The sequence below is a fragment of the Mus musculus genome, chromosome 5 (genome assembly GCF_000001635.26).
Source record: "Mus musculus strain C57BL/6J chromosome 5, GRCm38.p6 C57BL/6J".
NCBI lineage: Eukaryota > Metazoa > Chordata > Mammalia > Rodentia > Muridae > Mus > Mus musculus.
In genome coordinates, this window is record NC_000071.6 from 92,493,577 (window position 1) to 92,511,889 (window position 18,313).

The 18,313-nt window shown below is 45.7% G+C and overlaps 1 protein-coding gene across 1 annotated transcript in view; it reads right to left on the reverse strand.

Annotated features, from left to right (window-relative positions):
- Positions 1-12,081, reverse strand: part of Scarb2 (scavenger receptor class B, member 2) — a 64,347-nt gene extending 52,266 nt beyond the window's left edge. Inside the window, exon 1 of the mRNA NM_007644.4 lies at positions 11,616-12,081. Within this exon, the coding sequence (NP_031670.1) occupies positions 11,616-11,732 (117 nt within the window). The 5' untranslated portion in view covers positions 11,733-12,081. The remainder of the gene's footprint in view (positions 1-11,615) is intronic.
- Positions 12,082-18,313: the final 6,232 nt, after the last annotated feature.

Sequence of the window (18,313 nt, forward strand, 5' to 3'; positions counted from 1 at the left end):
CCTGATGTCGGTCAGACAGAGCTGGGTTGACTTCTCTACGGAGCACTGCGAGGCAGCCTTGGGGGAAGACAACAGCTGTAAAGTCACTGAACCAGCTGTTCCAGGGCAAGCCATTTTCAAATGCTAAAAATAAACACTTGGGGAATTGCGTCAGGTTTGAAAGGAATCAGAAATGCTTTTAAAGAAACCATCAGAGCTCAAGAGCACTAACAACTACTCTGCACGGTCAACAGAATGCTCCTTAATAACTGAACACAACTCAAGCATCCATATTGCCATCCACACACATGTAAGGCAACCAACTTTGAGAACCTGGCCAAAGAATATACGTGGCCTTCGTTGGATTCCAGACTAGGAAAACTCACCAGATACCAGAACACCACTTGCTCTTGTTTTGAAAAGTTGCTCCCATATATTAAGCAAATCAAAGACAGGCTGCTGCTGTAATTGAAATAATTTCAATACTTCCAGCTAGTTTCTGTTGTGCTAAAAAAATTCTGCCATCAATGTTTTCCCCTTGATTCCAAACTTTACACTGGAAACAGATATTCTGGGCCTGGGCATTTTTTGTGCTGTCTTTTAACTCTGGCTGCTGTGATTGTAACTGTCACAAGTTTAGCTAATGAAAGCTGACAGCTGTTTCAAATGCTAGCTCACTGGTAAGCTGCTACTCTGTCTATAAATTGGGTAAGTGTGGTGGGTTTGTTTTTGTTTTTAATGGTGGAATAGCTACACTGGAACAAGCACCTGTTGAAACACCCACTGAAGTATTTCTAAAGGGTTGGGTGATCAGAAACTGCAGGCAGAGACCAGCAGGTCTAAAGGGGGTAGGGTAACTACCAGAAGGACATCTAAACCTAGTAAGGGGGGCGGGGGAGGTTTCAACACAGAGCTTTGGAGAAGCCGTGAACATCCAGACCAGGGCAACCTTTGTTTCTCACGGTGAAAGCAGGGATCATATATGTGTGCAGGGAGGGTGGGCGGGGAGCCAGGGAGTGGGTGACAAAAATTATTTTAAGACGGGATTAAGTAAAGTGCAGCCATGGATGAGCATACTTTGTCTGTAACCTGTGCAGGCTGACTCATTGTTTCAAACCTGTTTGGTTATGATTATATCTTATGTATGAGCCTTGTGATGTGATTCCCACCTGCTTGTTTATCTGTCTCTGCTTCCATTCCTGGTAATGAGTACAGTGTCCCTTTGAATGGGACCTTCAGTATGGAGGGTAAGGAGAGATGCTGTCAAAATGAGAATTTCAACCAGATAAGAAGAATAAGTTGAAGAGACCTACTGTCCATGAGAGTAACTATAGTTAACAACAACAACACACTGGAAAACAGCTGAGCACATTTTTAAACTGTTCTCATTTATGCACGACCCGCACCCCGACCCAGCCCCTGCAGATAAATATGTCAGATGGGATGTGTTAAATAGCTTGATTTTCCCATTCCAGGCTGTTCTAAAAACAAACAAACAAACAAACAAAAACAAACAACCAACATCATATTGTAAACATAAATAAATATAATCTGAATTGTCAATTAGAAAAATGCATCTTAAAAACCGGGACTTGTGATGGCTGATGACACTACATCTCTGGAAGAGATGTAGAAGCCAGTACAAAGTGCGTGGGGGTTGGGGGGCTAGAGAGAGAGAAGGAGGCTGTGGTCAAATCAGAAACAGTATTCACTTCTACACAGAAACAAGCCTTTACCGTCATTTGTCAAACATGTAAGCCCCCAAGCTACCTCTCATCTTCTGCTTTTGGTAGAGAAGGTGAGGCACAGAGAGAGGTTTCTCTAAGAAAGACAACAGAACAAGTCTGAGGGCGAGGGACATTTGCTAGACATTAGGAGGTGTGAGAACAGTGGGTGTTGGGATCTGAATGCTTCTGGCTCTTCAAAACGTCTATGTCGAAATCCTCCACCCCAAGGTGGCAGTGTCAGGAAGTGACAGTCACAAGAACAAAGTCCTTATGAATGGGATGAATGCCTGTGATAATTAATCTTCATTATCATTATGGATTTAAATCACCTAGGAAATGCACCACTGGGTGTGTCTGTAAGATTGGTTTTGAGCAGCTTAAATGAAAGGGAACAGCCCATCCTGAATATGACTGACAGGATCCCAGGGGCTGATGTTCAAGGATAGAAAGGAGGAGGGAGACTCTGAGACCTAAGGTAATCTCTCTCTATACCCTGGCTGTGGCTACAGTGTGATGGGTCACTACCCTCAGGCTGTGATGCACAGCTCTTCTCCCTCCCAGGCCCTCCCTGTGCTGATAGTCTGCACCCGACCACCCCTACATAAGCCCTAACTTGTCCCACTGTTTCTTCAGGTGCTGAATCTGGCAGGGCCTTGACTCTCCCAACCCTCAGAACTGTGAGAAATGTAATCTGTTGTTCAGAAGCCTGGTGGTGTAAGAAAGCAGCTCAAGTGGGCTAACAGAGCAGGGCTGGCCCCGGGCTGGCCCCGGGCCTGCGCTGTTGGCTGCTGCTACCCAGGACTCAGTGGGGCTCACAGTGCCCAGCACAGACATGTAACAGAAATGTTTGTTTGTTGTGCATGCACATGATGAGGCAGGGGGCATGTGCTAGGACATGCCTGTGGAGGTCAAAGGACAACTTTACAGAGTTGATTCTCGTCTCCTACCATCCCATGGTTCGGGGTGTTGAAACTGGATCAACCAGCTTGCACAACAAACACCTTGACCCTCTCAGCAATCTCTTTGGCCCAAGTTTCTAGATTTTAAAGGGATAAACCCTTCCAGGGGTAAGTATGTGACGACTTGTCCTACAGGGTGAGAGCCAATGGAAAGCCACACAGGAAGCAAACAAACTCTTCCAAAGACAGAATTTGAACCCATCGAACCTTCCATCCATGCAAAGGCGTTTACTGAACATCTTGTTCATCCCTTCCTTCCTCTTTTCTTTCCCTCCCTCCTCTTCCCTCTTTTTTTATGGTGCTAGAGACTAAATCTAGGGTCTCACGAGTGCTAGGTAAGTGAGTGCCTTTCCACTGAGCTATACCCTGGCTCCTCACCGTTTTGTTTTGTATAAGTCATTGAGTTTGGCAATAGGAGATGAAACAAAACTAAGTATGACAGGATTCTTACCTTTTAAAAGAGACTTGCAAGCTAGCTTAGAATACTAAATTGTGTGCTACAGATTGAAAGCTCTGTGGGGCCGAGGCCAGAGAAGGGCATCCCCGAGTTATGAAGAGACCAATGTTCTCCTCAAGTTATGGAAGAACACATTAAAAAACAAGAGATTCCCAGAGCCTGAATCTTCAATAGCTCCAAACTTGGGGCTTTTGGTTGGTTTGGCTCTTTTTTATTTTTATTTATTTATTTATTTGCTATTGAGACAGAGCACCATTTTGTCCAGGCTAGCCTGCAACTTACTCTGCAGCACATGCTGGCCTCAATTCTCCTGCCTAAGCTTTCCAAGTCCTGGGATTACAAGGCATTCATCAGCCATCCATCCATCCATCACAAAACTCTGTCTCGACACTGAACTCAGGGCACACAAGAAAGACACAGCACACTAAACAAACTCTGGCTGCTTTGAAAATATTACTAATATGGTTTCCAAATAGGTCTTACAGAAAAAAAAACATAGATATAGATTATAATTGTTATAACTATACATTGTACATGTCACAATAAGAAAAGAGGGCTGGAGAATTGGCTCAGCGGTTAAGAGCACTGACTGCTCTTCCAAAGGTCCTGAGCTCAAATCCCAGCAACCACATGGTGGCTCACAACCATCTGTAATGAGATCTGATGCCCTCTTCTGGTGTGTCTGAAGACAGCTACAGTGTACTTACATATAATAAATAAATCTTTAAAAAAAAGATACACGTGTTGTATATAATATATTATTATAACATGTATAATGTAATTAATGTTAATAGTCTATGTAAATAATCTTAGAAAGTCAGCATTATTAATTTAATTAAAACTGGATGAACATGGTCTCTGGACCCCTAGAAGTCCCTGAGGCCCTCTCAGGCACGCCACAAAATCAAAAGTAATTTTAGTAACAATAGTCATACATCATTTCTGCCTTTTTCTCTGGCTTTGTGACTACAAAGTAAAGTTTACCTGACCTATGAAGATGTCCTTGCTCTGCTTAAGTACGGATGTGTTGGTGTATTCTCTCAAATTGTTAAAATGTTATTTATTTCTTGCATGTGAATATATATACACACAATACATATATTATTTAATAGATTAACATATTAATTATATCATATACATATATAGTGTATATATGTAAATAGTATAAGATATAATTAATATGTTTATATATATATATAAAATGTGTATGTGTGTGTGTGTATACATGAGTATGGGCTAATACATGCCTCAGGTGACAGTCCTTGCCTTCTATCTAGTTTGAGACAGGGTCTCTTTGTTGTTTGTTTCCAAACTGCCCGGGCCCAGCTATCTGGCTGTTGAGTCTCCATGGATTCCCCTGTGCCCACCCCTCACCTTGCTGGAGGAACACTGGGATTACAGATCCCATCAGGCATTGCACTACCATGTCTAGCTTTTACCTCAGTTCTGGGGATTTGAACTGGGGTCGACATACTCATCTCCAGCTTTGGTTTTAATTCTCCTGCTGTAAGCATCAGGATGTACAGTTCAGAGAAACAAAAGCACACAAGTCCTTAACAGCTTCAAGAGTAGAAAGAGGCCAGCAGAAGTTTGAATTTGATTACAGTTTTCCAAGGACAGGGAATTCTCCGCCCTGGCCCCCACCCGTCTTGTTTACATATGTGTAGCTCTCTGCCTAGCATGCACTCTGCCTCACAAGCAGTACACATTCCTGTAACACTCACTAAACAATGGAGGACAAAGTGTATCCTGAAAGCACTTTTGGAAAAAGAAAGCAAACTGCTGGGTGTGGCCAGCGCTTGAGACTAGGTGGCAGGAAGATCAGGTAAGGTGTGAGGTCAGCCTCCTCCCCTACTCTGAGAGTTTAAGGTCAGCTGGTTTACAGGAGACTCTGTCTCAAAAATAAAATAAAATAAAATAAAATAAAATAAAATAAAAGAGTATGTGAAGAGTTAGAACCCAGGGCAGAGTTTATTTTCCTTTGGTTGCTTCTGACTGGTTACTAGCTTTGATTAAAAGCAGCCCCTCTCTTAGTCCTGCAGATGTGTGATGGATCTGATAATAAGGGTCATGCGTGTCTACTCTCTTGGCCGGCAGTGCATTTTTTCAATAATGAGCTTACTCCCTCAGGCTGACTCTTCTCTGCGAAGCAAGCAGATGTCTGGCAGACCAGATGGCCCTTTGGCTGTGGCCTGACAGAAGGAAATGTTGCATTTTACTGAACAGTAAATCAAGTGGCTGCCAAGAACCTTCCTACGCCTCTATCTCTGTCTTTTCCTGTAAATGTGCCGGATAATGGCAGTATTAGTAATAATGTCCTCAGCCAGAACTCCCATCCCAAGGAATGAAGATGGGCTGAAACCATCACCACCCCCAGCTCCTTAGCCTGGTACTACTGTTCCTAATGAGTCTGGCATCGCTACGCCTCCACAATAGATGCTGTATTCCCCTAGAGCAGTAGTTCTCAACCTGTGGGTCTCAACCCCTTTGGGGGTCACGTATCAGATAGCCTACATATCAGATATTTACATTATGATTCAGAACAGTAGCAAAATTACATAAGTAGCAACAAAAATAACTGTATGGTCTGGGATCACCACAATCTGAGGAAGGTGGAGCATTAGGAAGGTTGAGAACCACTGCCCCAGAGTCTGGGGACAATACTGACAACTCCTGGTCTATTCCACTGTCATAACTGGTAGCTGTGAGGACACTTTCTGTCAGCTCAGACTGACAAGGTTGAAGGAAGCATATAGGAGTGTCATGTGACAAGATCATGTTTTGAATAGACTGAAGAAAAGGCTGCTGAGGAGTCAAGAATCCTTTAAGGAACTTACTCACAGGCCTGTTTATAACTCTCGAGTCCTACCTGGGTGGAGAGCCAACCACACCACGGTTTATCAACTTGCAAAGGAGAAACTAAGAAGCCAGCATTTCCTGAGGACAACAGCTGGAGCCACACAGTGGTGGGGAAGCCCCAGGGCAGTAAACAGCCAGGGTTAGATGTGTAAGCGAAGGAAGCTGGGTTCCTGCTGACTATCCAGTTTGTATTATACTCTCAAGAGGCCTGAGAGGGCCATTTCTAACTCAAGAGCTTCCCCTTCCAGCTTTAAAGGAAGGAAGGAAGGAAGGAAGGAAGGAAGGAAGGAAGGAAGGAAGGAAGGAAGGAAGGAGAAAAGAAAGAAAAGAAAAGAAAAGAAAAGAAAAGAAAAGAAAAGAAAAGAAGTCCTCTTGCATGAAGGGGGTCTGTGCTCCTTAAAGACTGGGCCCCCTCCCATGCTAAGACATTAAAGACAATAGAATTATGGGGAGACCATGTGGCACGGGGTCAGGTGAGAGGTGGCCACAGTATTCATTATCCACACCAACAGTCTTCTGGATGGAGAGGCTGCTCACCCTTATACTAGCAAGCACACACACATACAATCGGGCAGGGCAAGGCAATCCTGGGAACTGAGATGGCATCAGCCATAAGGTGGGAAAACAGGTTCAGTATCAGGTGACCAAGCTCGCAAGCCTACTGCTCCCCTGGCCTTTCCATAAGCCACTTAGCATCCTGAGTCTGTTTCCTGAAAGTAGAATAACAAATAAGGTGATTTCTAACGTTTGGGGGAGGGGGGTGTTGTTTTGTTTTGTTTTAATCAAAAACCTTAGATGAAGAGTCTAAGTCTTCTTGGCTTTTGGCAGACACTCTGTCTTGTTTACTGTTGTAGTTGTAGCTCTAAACAGTCATGATCTCTCTCCTCCTTCCTGATCCGAAGGATTAAACATAGGACATTTACCACGGGCGATGAAGCATTCTACTACTGAGTCATAGCAGCATAGCCCCAGCTTGGTGTTTTGGAGACACAGCAAGCACTAATTTGTAACGTTGAATGGGAATAACTAGGGGAATAAGGTCAAGTTGCAAGAAAAAGTCTTGGAGATTACATAGTTGCTGGAGGTGCAGCTCAAACATAGCTTGTTCAGCATGTACAGGGACTCCAGGGTTTGCTTCCCAGAAAAGATTAAATCAGTATGTTCCTACAATATAGCAGGCACTGTGTTAGGTATCAAAGTGATGGGCTGGGCTATGGGTTATAAAGACAACCCTAAGGCTCCTCCTTCCAGGCGCTCCGTGGGTGCTTTGTGGGTTTATTTTTTGAGACACAGTGTCACTGGGCCAGGTTGGAACTCTCTATGTGGATGAGGATAATCCCAAACTCTGGTCTTCCTGCTTCCATCTCTCAGATTCTGGTTACATTGTACAAGCATCACACCACCTCACAGTGGGAAGCAGTCTGCTAGGCCTATCTGTGCAAATCTATCTTCAGAAAGCCTCCAAGGCATGCCGAAGGTGGTGTTGATGCCTTAGTACCGCCAGGAATGGTGTGTGTGTGTGTGTGTGTGTGTGTGTGTGTGAGAGAGAGAGAGAGAGAGAGAGAGAGCAATCGAGCTGAAGAGGAGCAAGGTGCATCCAACACCTCTGCAAATGAGAACCAAACCAAGGACAACATGGCTTTCCTAGGATGAGGCTTGTCATTAGTGGGAACCAGTATGCCTGGGTCCAGTAACAGCAGCTCCTTTGAAATTGTCCCGTCTTTTGCCCTCCCAGCCTCTGTAATCATTTGGTTGAAGGAACTCGTTGTTCTAGTTATTTTTTTGTCACTGTCATAAATCTCTGACCAAAAGCAAGACGGGCAAAGAATAGTTTTTTTGGCTTATGTTTCCACATCACAGTGCCTCACTGAGGGAAGCTGGAGGAAGAAAAGGCAGGAGCCTGGAGCAGAAACTGAAGCGGAGATCATGGGGAACATGCTGTTGATGCACTCCCTGGCCCCCTCAGCGAGCTGCCTTTCCTATACATCAAAGGCCAATCTGATGGAGACCCTGTCTATGCTGAGGGTCCTCTCTTCCCAGGAGACTCTAATTTGGCATCCATCTGCATGGTTAAGATGATGAACTGCTAGATATTTCTTTAGATTAGCAAGCAGCAGGAATCAAGATCCAAGATCCAGCCTGGGTGGTGGCCTGCATTTAATGCCAACACGTGGGAGGCCAAGGCGGATCTCTATGAGTTCCAGGCCATCCAGGGCTACAGAGTGAGACCCTGTCTCAAAAAAAAAAAAAAAAAAAAAAAAAAGAAAAGAAAAAAGAAAAAAAAAAGAAAAAGAAAAAGAAAAAGAAAAAGAAAAAGAAAAAAAAAAAGAGAAAAATCCAAGATCTATCATCATGAAGTTCTGCCTTCTAAGACCCTGCCCAGCTGTAGCCTCGATTTCCCTTCTATACCTCACATCTCCCATAAATAACCCCAAGGCAGACAGTTGGGAAGCTAGCCCTGCTAATATCTTCAAGGCTGACTTTGAATAAACTTGATTACTTCCTACCAATGCTTGTGTCTAAATTTTGGTCATGGCAAGTAGCAGGCAGCTGAGACATTTGGTTCCAAAAACCACTCCGGCCACTATACTTACCTGCCAAAATAAAAGTGTCGCTTCAGCCCACTTTGTCAATCTAGAGCTGTGTTTTCTTTCTTCCTTTCTGTTATTGTTTTTGACGTGTGCATATGGGTGATGTGGCTATATGTGTGACTACATGTGCACGTGTCCACATGCATGTGGACTCCAGAGGTCAATGCTGAGTGTCAACCACATCTCATTTATTTGCTTGTTTATTTATTTGAGATAGGGTCTTTCGCTGACTCTAGAACTCGCCATTGGCAGGCTTGCTGGCCAGAGGTCCCAGAGATCCTCCTGTCTCTGCCTCCAGAGTGCTGGGGTCACGCGTGCATGCTGCCTCATCCAGCTTCTTATGCAGGTTCAGGGGATCTAATCTCAGGTCCCTGGGCTTGTGTGGCAAGCACTTTATTTTACTAAATTATCTCTGGGATCAATTTGCATAGCAATTATCTTACCAAACTTCCCCGAAATTGGCCGAACCTGAGCTTCAGAACGTTAACCTTCCCCCCCCCCACCCATTTTTGATGTTACACAAGTTGAGGCACGGACAATCTTCAGAGGAAAACAGTGAGAACTGGCAGTATTGGCGTAGATTATATCACAATGTGGATCATATTAAAGTCAACCTATGAATGAACTACCCCATAGAACTACTACTGGCTACTACTGGAAATAATGATGGATGTCACAAACTGATCACCCAGTCCTGTGTGCCGTCGTAAGTGTGAAGTTTATGCTTAGCCCACAGATACAGGTTTTATGGATCCTGAAGCTTCTGTGATTTGAAGGGGCCTTTGTAGGAGGGAAAACTTGGGCATAAAATTAAACACAGGGCTTTGGAAAGGCTTGTGTGAGCATGAGACCCAAAGCTTAAAGCCCAGGAGCTTCATAGAAACACAACTGAGTGGCTAAGATGGCGGATCACACTTCCCATTCCCACTTTCACAAGAAAAGAAATCGGGGCTTAGAGAAGTTAAGTAACTTGCTCAAAGTTGAAGCTGCAGAGTGGTATATTTAGGATCTGAACACAAGATGTCTGATTCCTGCTCTCAGACTCACTGGCTTCTAATAAAAACAAAGTGGCGATCATATCATTAAACACTGACAATAGCCCAGGAGGGAAAGCATACTCTTTTCCTTGGAAAAAGATGATAGAACCAGGTGTCATGGTACATGCTTGTGATCAATCCTAGCACCTGGGAGTCTGAGACAAGAGCTGTGTGTTCAAGGACCAGCCTGGGCTACATAATGACACTCTATCTCAAAAGGAAAACGAAAAGATCCCACAAGTAGTCCCGGGCTTCTCATCAGGAGCATGGAGCCAACATTCATTCCCTGCCCTTCTCATCTGTAAAGTCCTCTTGGTCTTTCTCTCTGTTTGGGATGACCCTACTGGTTTCCGAGGAAAGTGCACACTGGTAGCCTCAGGTTCACTTACAGCATCCCCATTCCATCTGCTGAAATGAATCTATTTCCTTCCTATCAGACATCCCGTGGTGCACCCGCTCTGCAGCTCAGGCCCGGCAGTTCTGTAAGTCTGGTGTTGTGCTATAACTTATCAGTCAGTTTCTTCCCAGGAAGAAAAGCACTTGTGGCCAACAGAAACTCAGGTCCTGGGACGCTACTTCCCAGATAGATACCCCTCCCTGAATAAAAACGAATTCACAAGAATCGGTGTTTATGGCTGAGGTGCTAGGAGAAACCTTTATCTTACCAGATCCCCCCGCCCCAAAAACACCCAGACACATGCACACACACACACACACACACACACACACACTCACACACACAAGTGGATCCACAAATCATATTCTGACTGTTGTATTCCTTACTCACGCTACCAAAGCAAGAGTTTAAAGGGCTTGTTTTTCTCCTTGAACACACACAATCAGGGCAACAATGGTCTTTGAGAAGCTCACACAGTAGGCTTGGTCTTCTCTTGGCAATGCCATCTCATTAAGGCTTGAATAAGGCTTTGCCTTGACACTTAAAAAAAAAATCTTTAATTGCCAGACTCCAAGTAACTGGTTACTACTGCGAATCTCTATTTAGGGACATCATCTATTGGCATTTGGAATAAGGCAACTAATTTTATTAATCTGGAATACAGTGACTCCAAGCAGACTCTCAAGCCTAAGCTTTTGTACCTGGGAGACAGCAACAGAGATCAGCGAGACATTATGCATAAGAATGATGCTAATGAGAAAGGCTACCCCAGTGACTCATTTGTTTAGCTCTTTATTTTTAAAGGAAAAGGTGACCCTAGTAACTCTCTCCAGTTCCTCTTTCCACCGTGCCTGGTGAATGTGGGTGAAAGGGTAAAAGAAAAAAGTGACCAGGGTGGCCCCAGGATGGAGAAGTCTTCCACATGACCAGTTTTCAGGCCCCATCAAACACCCTGGGAGACAGGTCCAAATTCGTTAATTACCCAAGTAATGGCTGATGAGCACAAGTATGAAACAGAGACAGGGCTGTCTGCGAGACACAGAGCCGCTAAGCACTAACTGCAATGGATAAAATGTCACCCATTCCTAAAGCCTAGACTGTTTGCCATCTGCTCTGCCCTGCCCTGCCCTGCCCTGCCCTGCCCTACCCTACCCTACCCTGTCCAGCCCAGGAAGGAGAACACAATAGACCTCTCACCCACTTCTCATCCCCAGGCTCACTCCGTTTCAAAGGCTGCGCGGGCAAGCCTACAAAGCCAGCCTCTTCTGCGGTGCTTTTACGCATTTCTATTTCTTTGTCAAGTGCGAGGGAAACAGGGCTCAACATAGACCGGGTGCGTAGAGGGGTGTGGAGAATTGCTAAGGATAGAACGGAAACGCAAGGCTTTTCTACAAAGTCGAGATCTGTAGACTTACAGGTTATTTAAAAGGAAGAGTCACCTCAAGTCTCCACATCCTGCCAACCCGGGGAGGCAAACAAGAGCTGTGTTCTGCAGGCTCGGCGCCAACGCAACTCTCCCCACACAGGGTCCGCAATGGGAGGGTGGCCTAGAAAGACACCACACACACACACACACACACACACACACACACACACTAGCCTGCCTCACCTTCTCGATCGTCTGGTCTACCGCCTTCTGAAAGACTCGAGCCACTAGCAGCGTGACGCTGGTCACCAGCAGCAGCAGAGACAGCGTCCCCGCCGTGTAGAAGCAGCATCTGCCCATACTGCGCGCAGCTCACCGGCCAGGCCTGGGACCGAACGGCGAGCTGGAACAAGCCTCCGCCAAGGCCGAGCAGCAGCCGCCCAAAGCCCGGGGCCCCTGCGGCTCCCGCACCTTCTCCGTGCGTGTTCAGCCGCTGCCCGCGCAGTGCGCACAGCCCTGGAGTAGATACCGGAATGAGCAGCAGAGCCGGTGCGATCGCGAGTGCCGGGGCCGCCTGGCTTTCGTTTTCTCCGGCTGCTGCAGCCAGGGAGGTGCAGGGAGCGCGCAGAGCGGTGACGCGGGCTGGTGGGGCTCGCCAGCAAGCCGCGGCGGCGGTGATGGTGACGGCTGGCGACTGCGCCGGGAAGCGGGAGGGGCCGGGCGGAGGCCTTCAGTCATGTGCCCTGCAGCGGCCCCTGCGATTCGGCGGGGTTGCGCCTGCATCCTCTCCCTGCAGGCGGCGCGGTCATCCAGGGAACTGAAATCGCCCTTCCCCATTCGCTCTGCCGCTTTCTTTCTCCTTCAGATCTCTGCTGAGGGCCCACGGTGGGCCAAGCATGGGGAACCCCGGCTGGACGCGCGGTTTCCCTTACTCCAGAGGATCTCCCGAGTTCCTTGGAAGATTTAAGTACAATGTAACTAATGCTTTTACAAGGTGCCTGCTGACTTGTGCCTGATTTGTACCTGCAGAGCCTTGTTGGGTTGAACTGGGTCTTCAGGAATAAGTCAGAGTGTGTCCTCAAGAAAGTGAGGAGGAGGCGTTTGCCTCCGCAGACTGAAGGCAAGGGAGTTAACTGTTGAGTAGTCTAGGCCTTATGCTGTAGGGTTTGTGGTGCCAAGCCCTCGGAGATCAGATTTTGAAAGGCTCTGTGTCCTGATAAAGGGCGTTAACAGAGAAGCAAGTCAAGTAGAGCAGGTGTTTGTTGTCTATTTTGTCATCATCAGTTGAATAAGGGTTAGTTCCGTGACTGGCACACACATACAGACACACAAACACGCGGCAGCCCTATTATGAAGCAGAAAGAAGTGCTGTACAGGTTGTAAGAGGAACTGGAGTTGGGATGTGGGGGGTGGGGTGTGATTTCGTTAATGGGAAAAGGCAAGTAGGGAAGCTGGGTGCAAAGTAATACCTACAAGTTCAGCAAAGCCGTGGGGAGAGAGTAGTCCTTGAGGCAAACTGGCATGTCCCCAAATTCTGACATATCTCAGATGTAGACCTGCCTTAAATATCCCTGTTGTGCTTAATCAGCGGACTGGGAGCAACCTTGAGAAGTTAGTCTTTACCAGCTTGGGATAGATTTCAGTCGTGTTCAACAGCTGAGAGGCTCATCAGTCACTAATGCCATCTGCAGGGGAAGATCTGAACTGACATTTTCTTGGCCAGGCCAGTGTCCTTATCATTAAGGAGTCAGCCCACCAGGATGGAAAACACTCAAATAATCGTGACACTGGAGGCAGCCTGTACCATAGAGGGAGACCTTGTCTCAAAAGAGGAAAGAAAACAAGCAAAATAGAAGCACACAAAAGAAGCTCTGTCTTAAAATTGAAAAAATAGATAAAGGAAAAAACCCAGCAGAGTAAAATAAAATCTAAAAGAAAATGGGGGGGGGGAGGTATGTGCAATGAAAAAAATGAATTTAGATGAAAGTTACACTGTTGCTGGTGTACTACATAGTTAGTTAGACTCAGGACAATTGCACCTGCACAGATTTCTCTCTCTCCTCTCCCTCTCCCTCTCCCTCTCCCTCTCCCTCTCCTCCTCCTCCTTCCTCCTCCTCCTCCTCCTCCTCCTCCTCCTCCTCCTCCTCCTCCTCCTCCTCCTCCTCCTCCTCTTCTTCTTCTTCTTCTTCTTCTTCTTCTTCTTCTTCTTCTTCTTCTTCTTCTTCTTCTTCTTCTCCTCGTCATAATTTCCAAACAGTGGTGGTGTCCATGTTATTACTTTGTATTAAGGATTGTAAGTGACCTAAACTAAAGAATAAGGATAGATGCGTGTAGGTTCCATGCACATACCTCTTCTCTCTCTCTCTCTCTCTCTCTCTCTCTCTCTCTCTCTCTCTCTCTCACATTTTCTTTTAGATTTTATTTTACTCTGCTGGTTTTTTTTTCCCTTTATCGATTTTTTCAATTTTAACACAGAGCTTCGTGTAGCCTAGCCTCCATGTTGCTATGTAGGAAGATGATGACCTTGTGATCTTGCTTCTACTTGTCCAGTGCTGACAACATGGGTTTCTGATGTGCTGGGGAATCAAACCCAGGGCCTTTTCTTTTCTTTTCTTTTCTTTTCTTTTCTTTTCTTTTCTTTTTTCCAGACAGGATTTCTCTGTGTAGTCCTGGCTGTCCTGGAACTCACTCTGTAGACCAGGCTGGCCTCAAACTCAAAAATCCACCTGCCTCTGCCTCCCAAGTGCTAGGATTAAAGGCGTGCGCCACCACTGCCCAGCTAAACCTTTGATTTATAATGGCTATAGTGATTTGTTAGACCAATAGAATATGACAGCTGCTTCGGATTCTCTGTCTTTTTTGAAAGAGACAGTCTCCTGTATCCTGGGCTGGCCTGGAACTCAAATGTAGAAGGATGACCTGGAACTTCTGAAGCTCCTGCCTCTGCCTATCAGCTGCTCTGCCCGGTGTCCCAGTCTGTTTCAGGGGACATGCTAGGCCCCCATTTTCAAGCAGGGGTTGGGCTTTTGCTGCAATCCCAGTATCTTTTCATTCGTTAACTAGGAAAAGGCTTTTCTAAGTAACCTTCGATGCTTGTCACTCACAGGTTGCTCACTGGACTCCTGTCCCCACCTCTGACTTCTAAATCAAATACCATTGGCTGGTTCATCCTGGAGTACAAACTCCATAGACAGCTACCACCCATTCCAGCCCTGATCCCTAATTCCAGCACAGCACCTTCTTCAAGTTCATAAATGTGTGTAATATTATATCATTTCTCTCACTCTCCTCTCTTAACCCCTCCTGCACCCCTCCCCAAAGTCATGGCCTTTTAAAATTACTATCACATATATGTGAATAACCATATAAACACAACCCAGAGTCCATTTAACATTGCTTATAGGACTGACCACATGGTAGTAGATAACCATTTAGTGCCATCATCCCTGGGAAACTAATGACTCTCGTCAGTCATTAATTGCCTTTAGCTCTTTGTCTAGGGTTAGGACCTTGTAAGATTCCTCCCATCCATGCTGACGTGTCAGCTGGTGGTCTTGAATTTACTGTAGCTATCCTACCCCCAACCCCACTCCATCTTAGTCTCCTGGGAACTGGGATCACAGTTATGGGCCACCACACCTAGAACATTAAGGTCCACCTTGCTTTGTTTGTGTTTGGTGTTTGAGATGCTCTTACTGTGTAGCCCCAGCCGGGCTCAGAGTCCTGATCTTCCTGTCTCGGTTTTCCCAGTGTTGTGATCACAGCTGTACACAATGGTGTCATACGCTTGAGGTCCCTTCTTGTCTCTATTTGAGTCACTGGAATAGCGACAGACTGTGTAGATAGGGAGATAGAGGCAGCTTTGAGAGCATCTTAGTGTCCTGTCCTCTGTTTCCCTCCCCAGTGAGGCTCTTTTGCTATTTCTTCTGTCTACTTCCCCTTTAAATCTCTGGCTAGACAAAAAAAAAAAAAAAAAACCAAAAAAACAAAAAACTTACTTCCTCTTAGCACAGCTGACCAGACCAGCATTTTTTAAAATATACTGAGCACAATGACAGAAGAAGAATATCCTAGTTACAGAAGATAGCAGCAGGTTTTTAAAAGCAACATGTGTTCCCGAAATAACGGTGATTTCCGTCTTACACCAGTGCCGGCACAACCTGGCCTGAATGCCCTTCTGTTTGGTTCCTTATTTTCCATGTGGCAGTGAACTTTTGGCCAGGTTCGAATCAGTTTCTCAATACTCCTTGGGACTTCCTCATTTCTGGTCAATGGATTTGCCTGTACCACTAATGAAGCTATTATTTTAATTGCCATAGAATCACGTCACCTGCAGATGGGGCACCACCCTCGTCTCTAGGCATGCAAGCAAATGGCCCCAGGAAAGGCAGGTGCTTGGGTCAAGGTTAGCACCCTTTGATGAGCAGGCTGACGTGACTTCTCCATACATAAAATCAGAAAACTGTATCCAAGGAGAACAAGGACACTTAAGAATGAATAACCACTAGTGCTTCTTGATGTCCCACAATTCAGGACTCAGAAGTGAAGAATTTTCTCCCCAGACTCCAAGAAGAGATGGTTAGGCAGAAATGGTGGTGAGAGTAGGAAGAGAACTTTTTCAATTACTATTTTAACTTTGGGGGTTGGGCCGGCAGGGCAGGTATCACTTGTAGCCTAGACAGGTCTGTAACCTGCTGGATAGCCCAGACTGTCCTGGAACTAAGGATCCTTGCACCTTTCAGGTTCCATGTTAAATCGAAAAGATTGAGGTAGCACTCAGGGTTAGTCACATAGTCACTGTCTATCTCTCTGTTGAAAGGAGTCATGTGTTTACTGTAAGCATTTATTATATACCCCAGGCCTCACTGAACCACAGAGCTACACCCAACAAAGCAACATGCTCTTAAGTAACCCCGTGAATACACTGGCACGGTGTTACTGTCAGTCAGTCTTGCTCTTTATTGAAGATTCCTGCTCATTGTCTCATCAAAAGGAGTTTAACTTTCTTCCCTGTGAGATGGTCTGGCACCTTGGCCTGCCTTTACCAGCGGAGTCTGACAGCTAACATAGTTCTGTCGCTGTTAGACCTGGTGGGAATGAGCTCCACTACCTTCTTTGGGGTCCAGCTGAAAGAAAATAAAACTTGAGACCTGTGATTCATGTAATTTATGTCAAATAGCCCAAAGAGTTGTTTGTGAGCTTTGAAACCTGGGGCTGAGAACATAGCAGAACAGGCCAGGACATGCCAGGACAGGGCCGTCATTAAGACATTCCTGAGGCTGCTTGGCCATAAAGATAAAGGGAATGGCATGTCTGGACTGGCCGGGCGCCTCCCTATCTCCCGCCCTTCTGACCTAAGTTAAATGTTAACCAGATGCTCTGCTGTTACCTCGATCTGCATGTACAGTCTGCTGATGTTTAAATGGACCAATCATGTGAAACTGCGCCAATTCCTCCCCCAGCCCCAGACCCTTTTCTAGAAAAACCACTAGGTTTCAAGCCTCGTGGTCGAATCCACTGTCTCCTGCATGAGATACATTTCGACCTAGAGCTCCGCCATTAAACTACCTCTTGTATTTACATCAAGACGGTCTGTTCGTGATTCTTTCGGTGCACACCGAATCGGGAATTGAGTGGGGGTTTCCCCACTAGGTTCTTTCACAACTGCCATGGCAGAAGCTTGTTTAGACTACTGATGGTGAGACATCATGTGACTCTGGAGAATTAGAGGCCATCATGGATGTCACAGCCCCAGCACAATTTCCCATGAGAGAGGTGACCAGTCACCCTGTAGAGCTCTGCCCAATGAACAATAGTAAATAGATAAGAGACTTTGTATTACGTTACTAAATTTGGGATGACTTGTTGTACCATTCAGTGAACTGGCCCAGAAGGTAAAAATGGTTGCTATGGAAACCTACTGACCTGAGTTTGATTCCTGAGACTGATGATAGAAGAGGAAAACTACCTTGCAGTCTAAGCACACACACACACACACACACACACACACACACACACACCTTAAAAATTGAAATACCAGGCTGGAGAGATGGCTCAGAGGTTAAGAGCACTGACTGTTCTTCCAGAGGTCCTGAGTTCAATTCCCAGTAACCACATGGTGGCTCACAACCATCTGTAATGAGATCTGGTGCCCTCTCTGGCCTGCAGACAAACATGCAGACAGAATTCGGTATCAAATAATAAATAAATCTTTTTTTAAAAAAATTGAAATACCATATTTTGTCATTTTTAATTATTTTAATATTTCAAGAGCCTAAAAAGAACACAAACAGCACTGGGACTGGCTTAGTTTGTGATAAATTCAGGGCCAAGGTATTTTTCTATTGTCTTTTCCTATTGTTTAACTTAAAGATGTGCTATCATACCTTAGTGTGGTGGTTTGGATATGCTTGGCTCAAGCAGTGGAACTATTAGGAAGTGTGGCCTTGTTGGAGTGGGTGTGGCCTTGTTGGAGGGAGTGTGTCACTGTGGGGGTGTGGGGGTGGCCAATGAGACCTTCCTCCTAACCACATGGGAGCCATTTGTTTCCTGTTTGCCTTCTGAACATGATGAACTCTCAGCTCCTCCTGCACCATGCCTGCCTGAGCACTGCTATGCTCTTGCCCTAAAGATAATGGACTGAACCTCTGAAACTGTAAGTCAACCCCAATTAAATGTTGTTCTTATAAGAGTAAAACCCTAACTGAAACACTTAGTAATTTAAATACATTGTTTATAAATACCTGTGATGTGTCTACTGCCCTGAGCAACCCAAGATCCATAGGAAAACCTATTTTCTCCTCCCCTGCTCCCTTGCCCATAGACCCAAACTGAGATACCATACACTTCTTTTGTGGGGCCTGGAGTGATGGCTCATTGGTTAAGTGTACTTGCTGCATTTGTAGAGGACCCAAGTTTGATTCCCTACACCCACATGGCAG